The 25,532-nt window shown below is 36.7% G+C and overlaps 1 protein-coding gene across 1 annotated transcript in view; it reads right to left on the bottom strand.

The window, feature by feature from the left end:
• Positions 1-25,532, bottom strand: part of LOC101892598 (cell adhesion molecule Dscam2) — a 256,452-nt gene that overhangs the window by 41,720 nt on the left and 189,200 nt on the right. Inside the window, exons 18-22 of the mRNA XM_059121268.1 lie at positions 16,640-16,792; positions 15,675-16,197; positions 15,325-15,535; positions 9,296-9,551; positions 3,672-3,815 (exon numbers count right to left, since the gene is read on the bottom strand). Coding sequence (XP_058977251.1) covers positions 3,672-3,815; positions 9,296-9,551; positions 15,325-15,535; positions 15,675-16,197; positions 16,640-16,792 — 1,287 coding nt within the window. The remainder of the gene's footprint in view (positions 1-3,671; positions 3,816-9,295; positions 9,552-15,324; positions 15,536-15,674; positions 16,198-16,639; positions 16,793-25,532) is intronic.

Raw genomic sequence — 25,532 nt, 5'->3', positions numbered from 1 at the left:
TAGCTCTACTTTTGTCTATTTTAATTCCCTCCACCATACTATGGAGGGTATATTACCTTTGTCATTCCATTTGTAACTCCTCAAAATACTCATGTCAGGCCCAACAATAAAAAAAATTAAATTATAAGTCGATTTACCGATATCCGTCTGTCTGTTGTAATCACACTATCTTTCGAATGAATTGAGATAGATGGCTAAAATATTGCACACATGTTTATATTTCTAGTAGGAAGGTTAAGTTCGTAAATGGGCCATGTAGGTCCACGTTTTCATATAGCCCCCATATAACGGTACCTCACGATATTCGGTATTTTGATGATTTTAGCTACCTTTTTCCCGGAAGTAATTTAAAATTCGGTATTTGAAGTTCAAAATGGATACTACACCCTAAGGTAGAAAATTGCCTGTGCAGGTCCATGTCTTCGTATAGCCCCCATATAACGGTACCTCACGATATTCGGTATTTTGATGATTTTAGCTACCTTTTTCCCGGAAGTAATTTAAAATTTGATATTTAAAGTTCGAAATGGATACTTCACCCTAAGATAGAAAATTGTCTGTGCAGGTCCACGTCTTCGTTTAGCTCCCATATAACGGTACCTCCCTATATTTGGTATTTTGATGATTTTAGCGACATTATTCACGGGAATTGTTTGAGATGTGGTATTTGAAGTTCGTAATGGATGCTACAGCCTGTGACAGAAAATTGTCTATGCTGGTCCAGGTCTTCGCACAGATCCAATTTAACGGCACCTGCTTATATACGATATTTTGATGATTTTAGCTACATTATTAACCGTTTATTTCAAGTTTCGAATTTGAATATGGTAATGGCTTATGACAAACAATGTCTATGTATGTCCACGTCGTATAGACCCCAATATAACGGCTATATTCGGTATTTTTAAAAATTTAATAATTTTTTTAATTTAATTTTTTAAGGATTTTATTTTTTGAAAATTTCCAAATTCGTTGCAAATGGTGGAGGGTATTAAAAGTTCGGCCCGGCCGAACTTACTGCTTTTTAACTTGTTAGCTATGATTTTGATGCATTTGGAGAACAAAAAAAGTATTGTATCCTTTGCCATAGAATATTTTGCCCATATATTTGCCCATATATTTTTATGGAATTTGCTGCAGGGATTGTATTGCTACTAAAATGAGTGGTGTTGGTAGTTCCACATACTGGCCTATATTTATGTCCCATATAACAAGTAAACAAGTGATAAACTTTTGTGCCTATCGACTTTGAGTACCCTTAGATTTAAACATATATCGGATTATATCTAAACCGACTCTGATTTTTACCCAAAAATCTATTCCATTTTACTACTCTTTTGGTGAACAATAAACATAAAATTGGATTAAGATATATATAATAGCTATATCTAAAACTGAACCGATCTCTATAAAATTTAGAAGAGATATTTGTATGGTGTCTCCGATAGCTGACACTAAATATTTTTTGTTTTAGAGAGCTATTTACGGGGTGTGAGGGTCTTAAATACTAAATAGATAGAAACATAAATGGGATTTGTAAACTTGATTTTCACCAATTTGACACACTTTCTTCCAGGCTGAATTCAGAAGTATTGAGATAACATAATCCATCTAATTACTACGGAAGCTTATGAAGTCTACTATCCATTTGCATTAAGAAAATTATAGGAAGTTCCGGCCAATTTCGAGGTATATGGTCATTTCTGGAGGTATCCTTGGAACAGGATAACTCCATTGGCCAATATGCCTTCCAGGACAATTCTGCCGGCACAATATGGATACCTATGGAAAGCTTGCGAAGTCTACTATCCATTGGCATTAAGAAAATTATAGGAAGTTCCGGCCAATTTCGAGGTATATGATCATTTCTGGAGGTATCCTTGAAACAGGATAACTCCATTGGCCAATATGCCTTCCAGGACAATTCTGCCGGCACAATATGGATACCTATGAAAAGCTTATTCTTGGAAAAGGTAAAATTGAGATTTTTTACAAAAATTCTATTATTAAAATTTACAAGGTTAGAACACATTTTTAATGGACATTGCTTGAAAACATTGGTCACGACCAGGATCAATTTTAAAACACAAGCCTTGATCTAAATGAATCACACGCACTTATGTCAATGACGATTCAGAACAAAGGCCTTGCTATATTCACTCATGTGCCCTTTATAAAACTTTACAACATTACAATGCCTTTGCCTTCGCCCACACTGTTTCTTATTATACCCTACAACACAAGGTGGTCAGGGTATTATGTATTTGTGCATTTGTTTGTAACAGGCAAAAGGAAACGAGATAGACCCATAATTCCCTTTGATGATCTGCATAGAATCACATTCTGAGTCGATTTAAGCATGTCCGTCCGTCCGTCTGTCCATGTATTTTTGTAAACAAAGTACAGTTCGCATTTATTACCCTATCCAGATGAAATTTTGCACAAATCATTTGTTTGGCCCAAGGACGAACCCTATTGAAATTGGAGATAATCGGTCAAAATTTAGATATAGCTCCCATATATATCTTCGTCAGATTTGTCTTTTATTGTGCACCAAACGTGTAATATCAGCCCGAATAGTATGGAATTTTGCACATACAAAAATAAGTATGCCAATTTTGATCGAAATCGGTTCAGATATAGCTATACCTCCCATATATATTGTTCTTCCGATTTGTTATTTTTGTCCTCCGAAGCCGTAATATGCACTCTGTAACAACAATATTTGAGGAAATATATCAAATCCAGCTCCGAAATACATTTGCTAAATGTTAACAAAATCGGTTCAGATTTGGATATAGCTACCATATATAACTTCGTCCGATTTACTTTTTTTAGTGTGACCAAACGTCTAATATTTGTCCACTTGCACTTACGACCGAAATGAGTCTAGAAGTTAGTATGTCAAATTTGGTGAAGATCGATTCAGATATAGATATAGCTCTCATATATATTGTTCTTCCGATTTGTTATATTTGTTACCCACAGCCGTAATATGCACTCCGTAACAACGATATTCACAGAAATATATTAAATACAGCTCAGAAATTTATTTGCCAAATTTTATATTATATATATATATCTTTATCCGATTTCAAAATAATTGTGCACCAAATGGGCAATACAAGTCCGAATTTAAAAGATACAAATGCTTCGGCATATTTAGTCCTTTGAACTTTAAATTGTAATCATAGCGTGTATGATTGAATTCTCCCATAAAAACTTCTAATTGTTATGTGGAGCTCTACTAAATTAGCAAAGTGGTGTAGGGCATCACAAATTCGGCTCGCCCGACTTTAAGACTTTCTTTACTGTTTTTTTTTTAATTTCTCCCATCCACATACTTCATGTTTCACCTATCCACCACCATTTGTACACAATCGCCCTCCTCAACATGATGACAGTTGGTACTAAAGAGTATAATGCAAGTTTATTTCAATTGACAATAAAGACAAAATAACAACGGAACCTTAAAAAAAAAGGCCAATGACAAAAAATATAAAAACAAACAAAATATGAACAGTTATAACCGGTTACAAATTTGTAACTGCACTTTGTACAAATTGCCGTACATAAACATAAATACATTTTCATGAACTAAAATACATACTATACAGATACACATACACATACACACATAGATATACACTTAAAGTTTAAGTAGTACTCACTCTGATTCACAATCGGCCGATATAAAATTTTATAGCCCTGAATTATGCCACCGTGAAATTGCAATGGTGGCTCCAACCAGGACACTTTTAGACTTTGTGACGATAATGCGGTACAGTTGACATGTTGCGGTGCTGCTTCCGGCACTGTAAAATGTGCATTAACGTTGGAGAGATAGATGGAAAGGGCCCGCCAAAAAAGTATGAAAAGAGAAAAAGGAAAAGAACAAAAAGAGAATATAGTATATGTAGTTAAAAATTATATGTCACTCAGTGAATTAACGTTAGTAGGTGGACTGTGGTTTTCAAATGTAACAAAGGGGAAACTTTACGTTGGATATTTGAGTAAAACGAATTCGAGGCGCATTTTGTATTGTTTATAATTACAAATTTTGTTAAATATATATATATATATATATATATATATATATATATATATATATATATATATATATATATATATATATATAAAATTAGGTAGTATGAGTGGGTGTTCCAAGAGATATGTGCCACTTCAATCCTAAGAAATTATGACTACATGAGGCGTGAGCAAAAATGTAGGACAAAACGCACCTAATCGGGCTTAGACTATAGGTCTTTTGCAGGATATTTGGAGGCTAGATCGACTTGGCTAGATCGATGTACGTCATTCCCTCTGTTGGACACGTTAACAAATTAATATACTATCAAATTTCTTCCAAAATTGTCATCAAATTTAGATCAAGCTCTGAGGTGGGTAATAGCGGCCTTCTCCTTCACGTACCCTTCAAAAAAAGGTCAACATTTTCAAAGAATATACTTTTCCACATTGAAAGAGAAATGGTCATCCCATTTTGTTCAAACTCCTACAGGGTTGCCCATATTCGACGGATCCATCTGGCAACGCCATAACTTTTGACAGAGATAACACATCGCTCAATGACATACCGCGTTTGAAGCGTCAGTCCAAGCAGATTTTTACCATGAACCAATACACGACACGCGAGCGCTCTGAAATAGTTGAAATTTAAATTTAACAGAAGAAGTCAATTGTGAAAACTCAACGTGCTTTTAAAACATTAAAAAATGTGAGAAGTGCGCCTTCTAAGAACACCATTAAGCGTTTATACGAAAAATTTTCGACTGGTAAGGCACTTTCTAATCCGAAGAGGCCATATATAAAATCCGACCAAGGCGATCGGCCGAGAATATCGCTGCCGTACGAGCCAGTGTTGAGAGGTCCCCAAGAACATCCCAAAAACGCCGTTCTCAGAAGTTGGGCATGGCTCGGTCCACTTTACCACGGATTATTCGCATTGATTTGCATTTGTTCCCGTACAAAATTCAATTGACGCAAAGAATGTTGCCTGCGGACAAGCCTCGTCGATTGGAATGGGCCCAAAGAGTCATGGGTCCGTTGAATATGGGCAACCCTGTACATGATTTTTCAAAAAAATTACCCTGTATATGAGGTAGCAGAACAAATTTTATTTTTGATACCAGTTACCAGAAAATAAAGAACATATTATTTTTTCCATTTTATCTGTAACACCCCCAAACATTCATCGAAGACCCCACAACGTGTATATACAGGGTGAGCTTAAAAAATTGCAACAAATTCAAACGCCATAATTTTTATTTTTTTTTTTTAAATGTTATTGAATGCAAGAAAAAATATCGGAAATAGCATAAAATTTTAGAATACGTTTAGATTTGTTCGAATTGGTCACCTCTGGCACGAATTATGGCCTTCCAACGGCCAATGAAACCGTCACACGCTGCCCGAATATCGCTCTGCCGTACTTTGGCCCATCCCCGGCGAAGCGCTTACTTGAGGTGATATTTTTGGTGCCAACCTTGTTTTCCAAAATACTCCAGACACGATAGTCCAACGGATTGGTATCTGGAAATTTTGGTGGCCATTGTGTGCTGGAAATGAAGCGAGGAACCTTATTTTGAAAACATTCTTGGGTGGCGCGTGCTGAATGCGATGGTGTTGAGTCCTGTTGGAATGTCCAAGGTCTGCGGCCAAAATGTTTTCGTGCCCAAGGCTTTAACACACCCTCCAGAATATTTTCGGAATAATATTCGGTATTTATTCTGATGCCACGGTCGATTAATACGAGCGGAGAGCGACCATCGGTTGTTATGGCGGCCCACACCATCACCATGGCCTGCCCTTGAATTCTGGTGGCCCACCGAAGGTGCACATTTTCAGCTGACCTCTTTGGCAAGTAAACACGATCATTTTGTTTGTTTACAAATTGCTGGAAAACGAATGTTTTCTCATCGGAAAAAACCAAATTCGGCATCACTTTCGGTCAAGCGAAGCAACTCTTTAGGTCTTTTGAGTTTATTTTTTTTTGTTGCGGTGTAAGTTTTTGCACTTTTTGGAATTTCAATGGCTTTACCCCGAGTACATTTTTTAATATTGTCGAATGGAATATTGCGATATGTTTAGCTCACAAGCCATTTTTCGGCCATTGCGACGTGGGTTTCGATCAAGTCGCTTCTTTACTTTAAGAACCATTTTTGCTGATGTTGCTGTTTTCTTCCGTCCACTTCCTTGACATCGGGCTGCGCTACCAGAGAATCGCACTAACGAACGATGGTACAAAACACAAAATATTTATTCACATTTAAATGCTGAAGTGTTCTAACGATAGCCACTTGTGGTTTTCCAGCCAAATATAAAGAAATCACACTATCACGCTTGAATTCAATCACGAAAAACTTTTTTTCTGGGAAATTCTCACCAAAATGCTTTTGTAAACAATATAATGAGCTGTCACTGGAATAATTTTAACAGCTGTCGCACGAATGGCTTAAAAATGACAGCAGTCTGAAGTTGGTTGCAGTTTTTTGTTTATCTCACCCTGTATAGGTGCTGCTGGAAAATGTTTATCTATGCAGGCGATATTTTACCACAAGCGGTTAAACGCATTGTGAAATCTTTGAATCGAATTTAAAAAATTTAGTTTATAAATATGACTTAAATTCTTAAAATACCGACTATCGGTAGGTGCCTTGTTACGAATTCAAAGTATCAAATTGTAAACAATTCTGTTAGAAAATGTAATCTAAATCGTCAAAATACCGAATATCGAAAGGAACCGTAAAATGGGGGCTGGAAAACGACCTAATACATGATCTATTTGCGCATATTAAACAAGAGCATTTCGGAGAGTTACCAACGGAATGTAAAGATAACGTACGGCCGGGCCGAACTTTCAATACCCTCTACCATTTGGAACGAATTTGGAAATTTTCAAAAAATAAAGTCCTTAAAAATTCTGTTAAAATTTTAAAAATACCGAATATAGCTGTTATATTAGGGTCTATACGACATGGACCTACATAGACCTTGTTTGTCATAAGCCATTACCATATTGAAATTCGAAACTTGAAATAAATGGTGAATAATGTGGCTAAAATCATCAAAATATCGTATATAGGGAGGTACGGTTATATCGGAGCTGTGCGAAGATCTAGACCAGCATAGACAATTTTCTGTTTCTATAGCATCCATAACGAACTTCAAATACGACATCTCAAAAAATTTAGGTGGGTATTGTACCTACCGAATATAGGGAGGTACTGATATATGGGGCCTATACGAAGACCTGTACCTGCATAGACAATTTTCTGTCACAGACTGTAGTTTCCATTACGAACTCTAAATACGTAATTTGAAACAATTCCGTTAAATAATGACGCTAAACTCATCAAAATACCGAATTTTGGAAGGTACCGTTATATGGTGGCTATACGAAGACGTGGACCTGCACAGACATTTTTTTGTCATAGGCTGTAGTATCTATTACGAATCACAAATACCAACATTTGAAACAATTCCGTTGAATAATGACGCTAAAATCATCAAAATACCAAATATCGGGAGGTACCGTTATATGGGGGCTATACGAAGACGTGGACCTGCACAGACATTTTTTGTCATAGGCTGTAGTATCTATTACGAATCACAAATACCAACATTTGAAACAATTCCGTTGAATAATGACGCTAAAATCATCAAAATACCGAATATCGGGAGGTACCGTTATATGGGGGCTATACGAAGACGTGGACCTACATGGCCCATTTACGAACTTAACCTGCCTACTGGAAAAATAAACACGTGTGCAAAATTTTAGCCTTCTATCTCATTTCGTTCGAAAGATAGCGTGATTACAATAGGCAGACGGACGGACAGACGGACATGGCTAAATCGATTTAGAATTTTACGCTGATCAAGAATATAGTATTTCGAGGAGTTACAAACGGAATGACAAAGTTAGTATATCCTCCATAGTATGGTGGAGGGTATAAAAAAAACTCATTTGATGCGAATTGAGAAGCCGTTAATGTTCAATCTTTACACAGTATAATTTAATTTCTATTTTTTTTTTCGAATTTGCCACAAATTATACACATCTCAATTGTTCTTCTGATTACAAGACAGAACTTAAAATTTTTCAGAAGCCTTCACTATGCGAAACGTCGATACAATTTTTGAAAATCGTCATCATATTTTCATTGACACATAAATAACGGAGGGACGGAAATTTCATTGTATTTTCACCAGTTTATGAACATTTAGGTCATCTTTTCAATATCTCAACAATGGTTTTGCAAAAAAAATTTGAGCTTAAGTCCAAACTTTAAAAAATAACAACTTAAAAAATGTCGTATTTTAAATTGAGCCAGTAAGTCATAATATCCCATATTGCTACAAAAAAAAAACTAATATCCAAGAAAAATATATTATCATTTACAAATTCCATTTATTTAATACACTCTAGGTCATATTTATCCTACGACCGTTTGTGTTCTTGTTTTTTTATTACCATTACTAAGTCAACTTTTAAGTTATTAAATTTAATCACATCATTCGAGTCCCTTAAACCACTTTTATGCGTCATTCTACATTGGAATAAATGGTTTTAATATCCAACCAACCATTAACAAAAATACAAATAGCCGGCACACCGGCATACGCTTGTGTCCGCACACAAGGAACATATAATGCCTTGAGGCCATTTACGAATTGTCTAAAAGTATAAATACGTTTTTTGATACACATACAGAGAAACATACACCATTCCGCGGGAAGATATATGAGACCGGTATATTCTATAATACATGAAAGCTCTTCCGACAGTTTATATTTTGTGTGGCACAAATATAACCCACCAAAAAAAAAAAAAAACAAAATAAAGAAAATACCAAAGCAAAGCTAAGAGACCAAGAAGGAAAAAATGCAAGAAGAATTGTGATAAAAATAGCACATAACAACGACGACGACACTAAAAGCATTTTTAATGTTTGTTGTTATTAAGATAACAATTTGTACAGCTGTTACCTTCAACACAACTGCGAAGGTGAGCATGCAGTTAAATTGGAAAGCAGTCGGCGAGTGGGAGAATGAGTGAACAGACCATGGCAGGCAGACAGACTCAAACTGTCTGTCTGCCAAGGATTCCTTCTGCCACTTATTATGTTTTTATTTACGCTAAAGTGAGAGGTGTATGCTCACATCTACACCTCGTCGTAGTCACCGTCGTCGTCGATGTCCGCGAATACTCTGCACTTTTTATCCCCGATTTTTGTTTTTTTTTGCCAACAACCACACTCCTCTCTACACTTACCTCCCTCCGATGTTGTCCCAAAGATGGGCGTACTCCACGGCCCCGAACCAAAACTATTCAAGGCTCGCACCGTAACCGCATACCGGGTATACTTTCGCAAGCCACGTAATGTGGCCTTCGTTGTGGCCCAGCCACTTACAATCACAGACTTCAGTGAATTATTGACAACGCTAATGTAGTTGATATTCTGTTTTTCCTCGCTACAGTTGACGGTGTAGCCAATCAGTTCACCGTTCCACGATTCTCGTGGTGGTATCTGTAAAAACAAAAAGAAGAAGAAGAAGAAAAACGGTGAGAAAAAGCAAAAAAAAAAATCGCTGTGTGGCGATTGAAGTTGTGTATGTGTAAATTGTTGAGATATTAAAATAAAGAGGGTAATCAGTTAAAGTAATATTGAAATTGGGTAAATGGGATGAATTGGTCGATTTGGACCACATATGACAATACAAAAAAACCGCCCAGCTATGACGAAAAGGTATAGAAATTTTCCAAAAGACTTTATTATTTTGATATTTTGAGATTCTGCTTTGGAACCACACAAAGTCTATATTTTTATACCCTACATCAAATAGCGGTAAGGCTATTATATCTTTGAGCATTTGTTGTAACAGGAAGAAGGAAGCAGGATAGACCCATAGTTATTTTGAGAATCTTCATAGAATCACATTCTACAAGTCGATTTATGCATGTCCGTCCGTCCGTCTTTCCGTCTGCCCATGTATTTTTGTAAACAAAGTACAGTTCGCATTTATTGCCCTATCCAGATGAAATTTTGCAGAAATCATTTGTTTGGCCCAAGGACGAACCCTATTCATATTGGAGATAATCGGTCAAAATTTACATATAGCTCCCATATATATCTTCGTCCGATTTCCCTTTTATTGTGCACCAAACGTGTAATATCAGTCCGTACGATCAGATTGGACCTCAAAATAAGTATGCCAAATTTTATCGAAATCGGTTCAGATGTAGCTATAGCTCCCATATATATTGTTCATCCGATTTGTTATTTTTGTCCTCCTCAGCCGTAATATGCACTCTGTAACAAAAATATTTGGGAAATTTATCAACTACAGATCGGTTCAGATTTGGATATAGCTCCCATATATAACTTCGTACGATTTAAATTTGATTGTGCACCAAACGTCTAATATTTGCCCAAATTGGATGAAATTTGGCACTTACGAACGAATTGAGTCTAGAGTATGTCAAATTTAGTGAAGATCGGTTCAGATATAGCTATAGCTCCCATATATACTGTTCATCCGATTTGTCATATTTGTTACCCACAGCCGTAATATGCACTCCGCAATAACGATATTCAGGGAAATATATCAAATACAGCTCAGAAATATCTTTGCCAAATTTTATCGAGATCGGTTCCGATGTGGATATAGCTCCCATATATATTTTTTTCCGATTTCAAATTAATTGTGCACCAAATGGGCAATACAAGTCCGAATTTAAAAGACACAAATGCTTCGGCATATTTAGTTCTTTGAACTTTAAATTATAATTATAATCATAACGTGTATGATTGAATTCTCCCATAAAAATTTAATTGTTATGCGCAGCTCTACTAAATTAGCAAAGTGGTGTAGGGTATCATAAAGTCGGCCCCGCCCGACTTTAAGGCTTTCTTTACTGGTTTTTATTTGTAATTGTTCATTTTTTAACATTTCTTATCTGTGTCCTTAAATACCCAAACACGGCATTGCTCTCTTACAATTAATATCCTCCCCTCATCATTAACCATAAAAATGCTATTAGACCTTTTGAATTGTTGACCCATATTTACCAAACACATAATTATATTTACAAATTCAATACCACGAATCTAATACTTTTAATGAACTGTCCCTACTCTGCCCTATCACAGTCCTTGACCCCGTTCTATGAATTATAATTTATTTCGGAATAAATTTCAGGTCAAAAAATGTAACAAGTGGTTTTTGCATTTTGTCTTTGGCACTCAACTTCCTCCCAACCACCCTCATTCCCGCCATTGACGAACTAACTAACTAACTACGAACAGCAGAATATAAACGAGATAATTTTTAGCTCAGGTGCTGGCAGTCTAAAATATTAACTGTCTCAAGTGAATGATGTTCCTTGGCCTGCACTTCTCTCCCTGTTTGGTGGAAATTCTTGGATCGTCTGTGTGGCAAACTTTGAACATTCCATTTTAAGAAGAAGACGAAATTTGCTGGCACCTTGCCCTTTTTTTTGGATTCCCTTTCGCTCTCCTTCGATTTCTGCGAGTTCATAATGGAAATGAGTCTGAGTCATTTTGCCATTTCCATGTGGTAATGTGATAAATTATTCATTTTACATTTTATGTCAGCGTCTTTTCGCTTACGACTTCCCCCCCCCCCCCCCCATTATCGTGTCCCTCCTCCCGTTCGTCGTGACTTTTCGGATCTTTAAATATTTAAATTGTTGCCATTTGGGATTAGGGTTTTTAGAGAATATTTGATTTGATGTTAAGAGGTTTATTACTTCGGCTAAATGTTTGCAAACGTCCACTGAGAATATTTATTCAAACATCGAGGTTAATTGTACAATGGGTTGCTGTGTCATTTGTGTCTCAATTTTGTAAAATGAGTACAATAAAAGGGTTGAGTAAAATAAACTTGTTGCGTGTTTCGTCGTTAATGTTAATGATGTTTTATTTGGGATTTATTATTTATGTATAAATTAGCAATTTAAAATGCGTGACATTTTTGCAAGACAATAATATTTTAAAATGATTTCAAAATATATAATTGTTATGTGGAACGAGAAAATATTAAATTTAAAACGTTCCGCAGTAAGTACATCTCAATTCAGATAAATTTTAAATACATCAACCTATATTTGATATTTTGGACACGTTGTGAACGGATGTTGTCGAATTATAAAAATTATAAGTCGATAGACTTACCAAAACCAAAAAAATTATTGCAGCCCATTCTTTCAATAGAAGCTGATATACGCCTCATACCTTAGCAGTTAGAACAATGCTAATGTGTAAAAAAAAATATTCAAAATAGTAAATTTATAGGTAATAACGAGTTTTGCCAAAACATTTGACATTTTCTCTCTTCTCTACACGTGGTAAAAATAATTTTTTCAAATTTAAATGGGACATATGAGATGAGTGGGCCGATGTGGTCCTCTTTGGTTCTTAACATATTCTTAGTAGAACTTACAATTTCGACAAAATCGTTGACATCTAATTTGAGTTATCGTGGGCACCACAGCTAAATCAAATCAAAATGTTCTGAAATAGATATAATTGAAATTTATACACTTTCCAAGTCCACGTTCAAAACTTATGAGGTATGGGGCGTGACAAATTTTTATGATGCCGGCAACCAACTTCTTTTGTATCTCGTACCATCGCTTGTTACCGTGATATTGGTAGCGTAGCCCGACGTCAAGGAAGTGGACAGAAGAAAACAGCAACATCAGCAGAAATGGTTCGAAAAGTAAAGAAGCGACTTGATTGAAACCCGCGTCGCAGTGGCAGAAAAATGGCTCTTGTGCTGAACATATCGCAATACTCCGGCAAATATTGGAAAATGAGCTCGGGGTAAAGCCATTGAAATTCCAAAAAGTGCTAGAATTTACACCGCAACAGAAAGAAAATAGACTCAAAAGAGTCTAAAGAGGACAGGACTCAGCACCATCGCACTCAGCACGCGCCACCCAAGAATGGTTACAAAGTGAGGATCCTTGCTTTAATTCCAGAGCACAATGGCCACCAAAATCTCTGGATACCAATCCGTTGGACTAGTGTGTGTCGATCACCTCAAGTAAGCGCTCCGTCGAGAATGGGCCAAAATACCGGGCTGCGTGTGACGGTTTCATTGACCGCTTGAAGGCAATTTCGTGCCAAAGGTGACCAATTCGAACACATCTAAACTTATTCTAAAATTTTATGATATTTCCGATATTTTTTGCTTTTATTCAATAAAATTAAAAAAATGTAAAAATGATGGCGTTTGATTGTTGCAGTGTTTTTCGTTGCGAGAAAATCCTCCACGCTTTCCCAACCAAAAAAACTCGATTGAAGCTAATTTATTTAGAATATACGGTTAAAACATTCGAAAAATATGTGGCTCGGATCTTTAGAACCCAAAATCATTTGTAGCCAGTAAATTGAGTTTATGTAGAAACATGTACCGATATTGAACATATATATATCTCAAAAAAGATCAAAATTTTCAAAGAAAATAATCTACCTCACAGAGGGAAAAAGGTTTTTTCGATTTTATGCATGCTTTGAAAATCCCAATATTTTTTTTGTATCAGTGCTAGGTCGGATGCGAAAATGGACAATATCGGACCATCTTAAAAACAGTTTTTTATAATTTTTTTATTATTATTCCATTTTAATAAAAATATAAAGTCTTTTTCGAAACAGATTTTTTAAAGGACAATTTTTTCCGGCTTAACTTTTTGCTGAAAATAGAATAGCATATAAATATTGGCATTTTTCGTAGTTCTTATGAGATTTTTTCAGCTCAGAACTCAAACTGTCTAGTTACTCATGATTGGGTTTAAAATTGTGGCCGAAACCTTTAAAATACCGAAAAATAGGAGGTAAAGTAAAATGGGGTCTACACCAAATACTGGAGCAATGTTGAAAAGTTTTAGCGCGAAGAGATTACATCTACTCAGAACTCTAAATGTAAAACCACACATGGTTTAGTTTGAAATTTTGGTCAAAATGTTTAAAATACCGAAAATTTGGAAGCAACGTGGTCCGATATGCCCCATTTTTAATACCAAACATACCAGGAGTAATATAAATGTCTGAGCAACATTTCAGGGCGATAGAATGCTGTCCTGAATTAATCTCCGTTTTTGGAAAGCTCACTCCACTGTGATACTCGATACACGTGTCTTCTACTTTTATACCTACCACCATTTTATGGGGGTACATTTTTGATTATTCATCGGAAATATACACATGTCTTCTATTTTTCGATTCCCTCCACCATTTTATGGAGGATTATTGATTATTCACCGAAAATATTTTAAATTTTTCTATGAAAAAAATTGTTGTAGGCAAGTCCAAGTCTTCGTATAGCCCCCATATGACGATACCTCCCGATACTCAGTATTTTCATGACTTTTGCGACATCATTCTCCGTAATTGTAACAAATTTCGTATTTAAAGTTCGTAATGGGTACTACAGTCTATGACAAATTTCGTATGCAGATCCACGTCTTACGTATAGTCCCCATATAACGGTTTCATTTAAGTGGTAGTTTTCGGATTTTTTTTTTTTTTTTTTTTTTTTTTTTTGAAAAATTTCAGATTCCTTTAAATGGTGGAGGATATTAAAAGTTTGGCCCGGCCGAACTTAGCTGCTTTTTTAATTGTATTTATTTCAACTCTCATAACCCGTTCCCGTATTTATTAAAAAATAAATAAGTTTTGTTGCCCAGTGTAATTATATGTTCATATTTTTTTCCCAAATTATAACTTCGACATCTCATTTAGAAAAAATTTAGTCTGTATGGCGTGGCAAATTACATGTGGAGTATTATATGTTGATCAAAGCCCAAGAAATTTTTGAGTTCTCATTTTAAAAGTTTATATTAGATACCAGAAAGGTCTTAGATAAAGGACGTCAAATGGTTGGTCAACTAACAATAGTCAACACTAGTAACTGCTGAGGGACGGAAACAACAACAATAATACATAAACTTTTAAAAAGTATGTATTTTCCGACCCAATGTTGTATCAATTGACTTTCAAATCCCACAATTATTCTGTTTTCCAACCGTTATTTTTTATCCTTTATTAGCCACACTTTTTCAGTTTTTCATATTTTCCTGGTCACCCATCCAATAATAAATGTCACTTTCTGGTTAATTTTATTTACTACGACAAAGAGTTTTTCTTTTTTCCATTTTTCTCACCCTAAATGTCAAGAAAATTGTCCAAGAAAATGTGTTAGGTGATCAAAGGACACCGTGATACGAGTATCTGTGTGCGTTTGTGTCCAACGACACGCCATTCTTAACTAACTTACCTGCCAAGTGACAATCAATTCACTTTCGCCACCAGTCTGCACCTGAACATTTGACGGCGCTTCGGTGGGGGCTTCCTCCTGGGTCTTCAAGACGATTGGTTCGGTAAAGGGGCTGCGTTCAATTTCATTGATGGCCTGCATACGGATCAGGAAGGTGGTGGCTGGTGTCAGACCCGATACAATGGCACTTTCACGTAAGTCGCTGTCATAGCTGTCAACACAAAATATGACGTTGTAAAAAATAAGGAAGTTGGAAGCGAAAATAGAGAAGACAGGATAAAAATTAGATATGCCAAGAAAAGGACAATGTCGCCGAGGCTGTGGATGGGTGGCAAGAAAAACAAACTTACCTCTTGCTTATGCTTGTCGATGGCAGCGTTACATTGATGATGTTCGGACCATTCCAATCACTGCCAGCCAAACCCAATGCCGTATGAGATTGCAAATATTTCAGTGGTTGATATTGCACCAAATACGACAACACCGGGGAGTTGCCATCGAATGGCCGACGCCAAGATAATTTCACTGTTCTCGAACCAACTTCAAATACATCCAGATTAGAGGGTGTATCTGGCCGCTCCTGCACCGCCAGATAGATGATTTGTTCAGCCCGACCATATGGATTCTCGGCAACACATTTATAAATACCCGAATCGTGACGATCCGAACGTGATATGGTCAGTTGAGAGTCAACACCCTTTTCGGTTTTCATTTCCGCTATGCTAAAGCGGAAATTATTCAAATCAATGCGTGCATTGTTGTGAGTCCAGGCGACACTAATGGGTTCATCACCTTTGGCATGACAGTCGAGTGTGACAGCATCATTACGGCGCGACGAGACGTTGCGTGATGTTTGTTCGAAACGTGCAGGTTCTGTGCCGTAGAATCCCATCACACAACACAATGGATTAATGGCGGGTGGAAAGGGGGTGAAGTGGTGTTGAGGTCATCGAGTGAAAATTGTTCGTTGTTGTTATGTGTGTCAGTAGTTGGTTGTTGTTGTCGCCGTATGACATGTTTTCACATTGCATTTTGTTGTTGTTTAATTAACATGTGACACACACACATACACCAGGGGGACATGCACACACACGTACACAAAAGTGTCACCACAAGTAGATATAAAACACAGCAAAACACAGCCCAGACATAGAAAGAAGAGATGGAATACCGAGGAAAATTACAAAATATTCCGCGTTCAATGTATGTGTGCGTGTGTGTCAGTGCAAGGTAGGCAGCCTCACTGGCTGACTGGCCGACTGACACGTGTATTATTCATTCATTCATTGATGTCACAGGGCCAAATACTACTCACCGTTGACATTGATGCGTATAATTTTCTTAAGACCCGCTCCGATATCATTCGTGGCCTGACACATATAGTAACCCTCGTCAATGTCGGTCGCCAAGTTGAGTACCAGCGAATGGTTGCGCATATTTAAAGGTTTGAAATCAGTATTCAATTTACCTATAAAACAGAAAAAAAAAAAACGAAAGATGGCGAAAATACAAGGACGTATGAATAATAGGCTTTACAAACAAATCAAGAAATTCAAGGAATTTGTAATCCATGAATGTTATTTCAGTTGCATGGTGTTTTCAGTTTAATTTATTTTTATTTTTTTTCAAATTTCTAATACCCTTTTCAAGAAATTGAAATAAAAACAAAATATGTGCTCTTTTCCAATTTGAATCTGACAGGTTTTATGTTTTTTTCTAAAACAACTTTTTTTTTGTTTTCAAATAACATTAGATATTCATGTTTTGATGGTCGTGTATTAAACTTCTCGCCCTTCCACCCATTTTGGAAAGACATAATGTGATATGAATTAAAAGGAGAAATTAACCTAAGTATTTTTAACAATTGGTACATGAAAATAAATTGCAGTAAAAACGCTCCGAAAATACCGAATCTTTCCAAACACATAAAATAGGCAAGAGCATAATAGCAGGTGACCTATAATACTACGGGGTACAGAAACATTAAACTACAGAGTGAGATAAAAAACTGTAACAAAGTCAAACGCCATACTTTTTACATTTTTTTCTTTAATTTTATTGAATGAAAACAAAAAATAACGTAAATAGCAATACATTTCAGAATATGTTTAGATTTGTTCGAATTGAACACCATTGGCACGAATTATGGCCTTCAAACGGTCAATGAAACCGCAACACGCTGCCCGAATGTTGCTCTGCGGTATTTTAGCCCATTCCCAGCGAAGCGATTGTTTGAGGTGATCGGCACTTTGGTATTTTTTAGTGCCAACCTTGCTTTCCAAAATACTCCAGACATTTAGGTGTCCACTGTGCACTGAAAATGAAGCGAGGAACCTCATTTTGGATTGTGCGTGCTGAGTGCGATGGTACTGAGTCCTGTTGGAATGTCCAAGGTCTGCGGCCAAAATGTTTGCGTGCCCAAGGCTTTAGGGTGAAAGGGTGTATCCAGAATATTTTCGCAATAATATTCGGCATTAATTCTGATGCCACGGTCGATTAATACGAGCGGGGAGCGACCATCGGCTGTTATTCCTGCCCATACCACCACCATGGTAGGCGCTTGAGTTATGTTGGCCAACAGAAGGTTGGCAAGTAAACATGATCATTTTGTTTGTTTACAAACTGCAAGACAATGAATGTTTTCTCATCGGAGAAAACCAAATTCGGCGGTTTACCACCTTCGGTTAAGCGAAGCTCTTTTGAGTCTATTTTCTTTCTGTGGCGGTGTAAGCTCTTGCACTTTTTATACCCTCAGCCATATGACTACAGAGGGTATATATCGTTTGATACGGACAAAACGTGCCTAGGTCTTTTTGGACCCAAACCGTTTCGGAACATATTGAGTCGATCTAGCGATGTCGGTCCGTCCGTCTGTCTGGCTGGCTGGTGAGCACGATAACTCTCGAAGGCGGTATCCGATTTGGTCCAAACTTGTCAAACTTAGATCGAGTTCGGAGATGGGCAATATCGGTCTACTCCTTCTGGTACCTCCCCCACAAAAGGTCGAAATTTTCAAAAAAAATATATTTTCTGCACATAAATAGAAACGATAATCCGATTTTACTCCAGCTTTGCAAATCATAATATTTGCGTTAGTGCTACGTCAGGTATGAAAATGGACAATATCGGCCCACTCCATCAAGTACCTCCCCCATAGATGGTCCAAATTTTGAAATATTACAACTCTCTTAAAATGTGATGTAAAAGTCCAATTGTCTTCAAATTTCACACATCCCAATATTTATTTTAACCCAAAGTCAGGTGAAAAGATGGAATATGTCGGTCCACTCCTTCTGATACCACCCCCACAAATGGTCGAAATTTTCAAAAAATATATTTTTTGCACAAAAATAGAAACGAAAATCCGATTTTGCTCCAACTTTGCAAATCTGAAATCATGAATGGACAATATTGATCAAGTACCTCCCTCACAAATGGTCAAAATTTTGAATAATTACAAGTCTCATAAAATGTGATGTAAGAGTCCGATTGTCTTCAAATTTCGCACATCCCAACATTTGTTTTAACCCAAAGTCTGGTGTAAAGATGAAATAAATAGGTCCACTCCTTCTTGTACCTCCCGCACAAAAGGTCGAAATTTTTAATGTCTTGGCACATCTGAATATTTCTATCAACACAGGATCTGTAAATAAAAATAGTTGAGATCGGACCATTATTCTGGTACGTCCCCCACAACGGGTCTAAGTTTTGAACAACCAAAACGTTTATAAAATCCGAAATAAGCATTTGGTTCTCTTTATATTTCACACATCCCATTATTTCCACTAACAAAAGATCCGTTGTGAAGATGGGATATATCGGTCCACACCTTCTGGTACCTCCCACACAAAATTTCAAAATTTTGAATATCCATGAAGTTTATAAAAAGCCGACATCCGATTCCATTCAAGACACTGTACATCCCAATCAACACAGTCCAAACCTAGCACGTCGCAATATTTATATCATATTTATTTCGGTCCGATACGAAATGGCCAATCCTGGCACATACCTTCGGAACCTACTGCATAAGGGGGTAAACATTTGAATAATCATAACCGAAGTAAAAATATTTTTAAATAATCGAACATTGGCTGAGGGTATACATTTGTCGGCAAAACCGACCGATACATTTTTACTTGTTGGAATTTCAATTGCTTTACCCCGAGATCATTTTTCAATATCTGACTAATGGAATATTGCGATATGTTCAGCTCACGAGCCATTTTTCGGCCACTGCGACGCTGGTTTCGATAAAGTCGATTCTTTACTTTTCGAACCATTTCTGCTGATGTGGCTGTTTTCTTCCGTCCACTTCCTTGACGTCGGGCTACGTTACCAGTATCACGGTAACGAGCGATGGTACGAGACACAACAGATTTATTTTCATTTAAATGCTGGAGTGCTCTAACGATAGCCACTTGTGGTTTTACAGCCAAATATAAAGAAATCACACCATCACGCTTGAATTTCATCACGAATAACTTTTTTTGTGGAAAATTCTCACCAAAATGCTTTTGTAAGCTTGTAAACAATATAATGAGCTGTCAATGGAATAATTTAAAGAGCTGTCGGACGAGTGGCTTAGAAATTACAGCAGTCTGAAGTTACTTGCAGTTTTTCCAACACACCCTGTAATGATATCTTTCTGGTTTCGGTATTTTGGTGATTTAAGCGACATCATTCACCGGAAATGTTTCAAATTTGTTATTAAGTTCGTAATTAATACTACAGCCTATGACAGAAAATTTTCTATGCAGGTCACGTCTTCGTATAGCCCCCATATAACTATACCTCCCAATATTCGGTATTTTTATGATTTTATCGTCATTATTCACCGGAATTGTTTCAAATCTACAGTCTATGACAGAAAATTGTCTATGCAGGTCCAGGTCTTCGTTTAGACCCCATATATCAGTACCTCCTTAAATTCGGTATTTTGACGTGTTTTTACAATACCCACCGAAATTGTGTGAGATGTCGTACTTGAACTTCGAAATGGGTGCTACAGCCTACGACAGAAAATTTCTATGCAGGTCCGGGACTTCGTATAGGCCCCATATATCAGTACCTCTCTATAATCGATATTTTGACGATTTTAGATAGAATACTCATCGAAAATGTTTGAGATGTCGTATTTCATGTTCGTAATGGAAGCTACAGCCTGTGACAGAAAATTGTCTATGCAGGTCCAGGTCTTCCTATAGGTCCGATATAACGGTACCTTCCTATATATAGTATTTTGATGATTTTAGCTACATTATTCACCGTTTATTTCAAACTTCGAATTAGAATATGGTAATGGCTTGTGACAAACAAAGCCTATTTAGGTTCACGTCGTATAGACCAATATAACGGCTGTATTCGGTATTTTTAAGATTTTAAAAGATTTTTTAACGGATTTTAATTTTGAAAATGTCCAAGATCGTTCCAAATGGTGGAGGGTATGCTCGGCCGAACTTACTGCGTATTATCTTGTTTTATCTCACCCTGTATATTTAAAATATTGTGAATTTAAAACGGAGGTTCTAGATTGTATGTACTGGATTTGTGTTCTAAGTCTTCGTCCGAATTGAAGTTGGACAACCATTCTACAAAACTGAAAATGGAAAATAGCACATTTTCTTCGAATGAACGAATAAAAATTAATTTCTTATCTCTTCCTAATGTATAAATATTTCATGCAAGCATCTCCAAAAAACATTTTCTCAGCCGCATTTACCTTACGATAAATTGCGTTCATTAATATTTTGACTTAAATAATTTATTCACCCATTTCCTTAATTTTATCCTACATTTATTTGAACATCCACAAATAATGACTTTGATTCGTTTAATTAAACATTAATGGTGTTTGTTTTTCTCGTGTCTGCTAAGCCCATTCTAACAACGACATCCGCTATCCCTTCTTCAATTTGATGTTAATATGTATGTATGAATATTCTTTTTGTTTAATTGAATGGATTCATCATTATTTTTTAATAGCATTGCGGATATAAGTAAATAGTTATTTACATAACAAATTTTGTGCTCAATTCGGATCAACATCCGCTTTTATAATTATTGGCATTTATTTATTTTTCGCTGTGCAATGTTTAAGCTATTGAAGCGCATAAAAAATTAACGTAGTCCAAACTAATCAATTAACCTGATTTCAGCTGGCTACAGCAAAACGCAATGGCAACCACCTCCCCCTCCCTTGACAGACTGAATACATTAATAAATGTTTTTTTTTTTTCAGCTCCCACTCACACACTGTCATCCCACTCTCGGGGTCTTCTTCTTCATTCATGCTCATCCGTTACAATTCAATGGTTCTCTGTGTGAGTGTAAGCGTTGTAGTATTTGAAGAGTAAAGCAAAATGGAAAAGGGAAAAAGCATTTCAATAAAATGAACATCCTAATTCTATGATATTCCTTTGGCTTTGGCTCTTCATTTTTTTCTGCCACGTTGCAGGTTTGAGTTGGTTTGGAGGAAACAGAATATCAAACTTTAATGAACTCACTTTCTGTGATTACTCGAACTATGGCTGGTTGCCACAGAGCAAAGGCATGCAATGGCTGGCGGTAACTTCGGTGACGACCACCACGCTTGGTCATATCTATCTGTGAGCAGTAGTTGCAGTGGTGGTGAGATGGATAGAATAGCTTTAGCATCAGTAGCCGAATGATTATTGTAAGTGTATTTAACGAAAATATTTAATGGTTCTGTTTCTTTCGTAGCCACCATTAAAGGTAAATCTGCTTCCTCTTCTCTCCGGCTTCTCCCCTGTAGCAAACCACTCCGTTTCTGGTACTTAAGCAGTAACGAATTGTAGCTGAATTAATGTAACGGATTCCATTCCGAAAAGCCATTTTTGTGTAGGGAGCCCAGCCGGATGAGAAATGTTGATACAATTCTTAACAAATGTTTATTTTACTTTAGTGAATTCAATGGATGAACAAAAGTAAACTTAGAACTAGATGCGCAGATGAAGCATAATGGAAATGTTGGCAAATAGAAGCGATCGGTATGGGAAGTGAGGTGAGAATATAAATCGTGAAAAAATAACAGTGTGCGACAAAATTCAATTTTTTTAATAACAACGGGAAAATCCAGCAGTTTAAGAAAGTTGAGTTAAAACAAGTTAAAAAGTATTATTTTGACTTCTTTTACGATTATTCAAATTGTTGACCCTCTATGGCTCAGGTTCCGAAGGAATGGGTCAATATAGTCAATTTCGTCTCGGATCTAAATCAATATGATATAAATCTTGCGGCGTGCAAGGTTTGGAATGTATTGGTGCTTCCTTCACTTTATATGAGATGAGAGAGATTTTTAAAATGTGGGTGAGGTTCCAGATATAGTCGACAGTTATATACAATTTTATGCGAAATCATAAATTCCACATTTATCTCAGGTTTCAGGCAGAGAAAAATGTTAAGATATAACAAGTTGTAAAGAATCGCAGACATGACATATAAAATATTTAAAATTGTGACCATTTGTGGGTGGGGTACCAGAAGGGGTTCGCAGAAATACATCATCTTCACAACAGATCTTGTGTTAGAAAAAATGTTTGGTTGTGTGAAATTTGAAGAGATATGTTCATTCGGCATTTTATGAGTGTTGTTTTTTTTTTTTTTGTTTTGTTTTATGAGCTTTGAAGTTTTGAACCATTTGTGGGGGAAGTACCAGAATAATAATTTCGAGTTTTATGAGCTTCATGGATATTCAAAATGTTGACCCTTTGTGGGGGAGGTACCAGAAGGAGTAAACCAATATATACAATCTTCACATCAGATGTAGTGTCTGTAAAAATAAGGGGAAATATGATGAGAACCGAATGATTATTTCGGATTTTATGATCGTTTTGTTTATTCAAGTCTTTGACCCTTTGTGGGGGAGGTACCAGAAGAAATGGTCCGATCTCTACCATATCTACAAGAGCTTTTGTGTTGATGAAAATGTTGAGATGTATTAAGTCTGAATGGAATCAGAAGTTAATTTCGCGTTTATGAGCTTCATGGATATTCAAAATGTTGACCCTTTGTGGGGGAGCTACTAGATGGAGTGGACCGATATCGTGCATTTTCGCACCTTACATAGCATTTATGTAAATATTTGGATTTGCAAAGTTGGAGTCATATTGGATAATCCTTTCTCTTTCTGTGCATTAAAATATGTTCTTTAAAAATTTTGAACTTTTATGGCGGAGGTACCAGAAGGAGTGGAACGATATTGCCAATCTCCGAACTCATTTTAAGTTTGACAAAAATATTACGATGTAACAAGTTTGGACCAAATAGGATACTCCCTTCGAGAGTTATCGTGCGCACCAGCCAGCCAGACAGATAGACAGCCGGACATCTCTAGATCGACTCCAAATGCCATGAAACGGATTTGGTCCAAAAAAACCTAAAGTCTACAACCGTTATTTCGATGAGGCACGTTTTTGCCGTACAAAATTATATATACCCTCTATAGCCATATGGCTGAGGGTATTTTGGTCCATTCCCAGCGAAGCGCTTGCTTGAGGTGATCGACACTTTGATATTTTTAAGTGCAAACCTTGCTTTCCAAAATACTCCAGACACAATAGTCCAACGGATTGGTATCCGTAGATTTTGGTGGGCGTTGTGCGCTGGAAATTAAGCGAGGAACCTCATTTTGTAACTATTCTTGGTTGGCGTGTGCTGAGTGCGATGGTGCTGAGTCCTGTTAGAATTTCGAAGGTCTGCGGCCAAAATTTTTGCGTGCCCAAGGCCTTAATACATCCTCCAGAATATTTTTGTGATAATATTCGGCATTTATTCTGATGCCACGGTCGATTAATACGAGCGGAGAGCGACCATCGACTGTTATGGCGGCCCATACTATCATCATGGCCGGGGCTTGAGTTCTGGTGGCCAACCGAAAGTGCACATATTAGCTGACCTCTTTGGCAAGTAAACACGATCATTTTGTTTGTTTACAAACTGCTGAACAACGAATGTTTTCTCATCGGAGAAACCCATATTCGGCAGTTCACCACTTACGGCCGAGCGAAGCACCTCTTTAGCTCTTTTGAGTTTATTTTCTTTCTGCTGCGGTGCAAGTTCTTGTACTTCTTGGAATTTCAATTGCTTTACCACGAGCTCATTTTGCAATATTTGCCGAATGGAATATTGCGATATGTTCAGCTCACGTGCCATTTTTCGGCCACTGCGACGCGGGTTTCGATCAAGTCGTTTCTTTACTTTCTGCTGATGTTGCTGTTATCTTCCGTCCTCTTCCTTGACATCGTAACCTATCACGGTTACGAGCTATGGTACGAGACACAAAAGATTTATTCACATTTAAATGCTGGAGAGCTCTAACGATAGCTACTTGTGGTTTTCAGCAAAGATAAAGAAATCACACTATCAAGCTTGAATTCCATCACGAATAACTTTTTTTCTGGATAATTCTCACCAAAATGCTTTTGTATATATAATATAACAATATAATGAGGTGTCACTGGAATAATTTTAACAGCTGTCGGACGAGTGGCTTATAAATGGTGCATTTTTTCATCTCACCCTGTATTTAGAGTGGAATACATTTTTATTAAATTTCAGATTAAGTCTGCCTTCTATGGAGAATTGCTTTCCATTCCAATTTTCCCAATGTATGTTTTTTGAAACTGATAAACTATTTTTTTTTTTTTTTGAGTCTTGCCTTGTTAAAGCGAAGATCATATGTTTATGATTTATGTGTTTGTTTCTCTTTGGAGGCGAGCTTAATGATCTGAACATTTTGCATTGAAAAGGAAAGCCAGATAGTCACTATCACACACTCACCACTATGCGACGCGTTTCGCCGTTGGTTAAGCGGCTCATCAGGCATATTTGGTGTGGATGATGGCTTACAAGGGCCTTTTTCTGGAAAGCAGTACTTATTGCGATTTAGCATATGCGAATTAAACATTAGAAACTTTCCAAGTTCGACTCAAGTTCTATTAGCAGATCTTTTTCACAGCAAAATTTGTTCTTGTAGTGCTGGATTTTTTGCCCACAACAACTACATTTCTTGCAATGCATACTCTTGCTTTAGTGATGCTTTAGGAAGACGGGTTAATTGTTATTATATTTTGAGCACTAAAATTTTCCCACACTTAATATACTCACCTCATTGTAAGAAAAATAAATTCTGGACCAAAAACAACTACCATAAAATCGACAACTTTGTGTACGTATGTATGGCACTG

The sequence above is a fragment of the Musca domestica genome, unplaced genomic scaffold (assembly GCF_030504385.1).
Source record: "Musca domestica strain aabys unplaced genomic scaffold, Musca_domestica.polishedcontigs.V.1.1 1, whole genome shotgun sequence".
NCBI lineage: Eukaryota > Metazoa > Arthropoda > Insecta > Diptera > Muscidae > Musca > Musca domestica.
The sequence above is the reverse complement of the archived record's forward strand: the minus strand, read 5'-3'. Positions and strand labels throughout refer to the sequence as shown.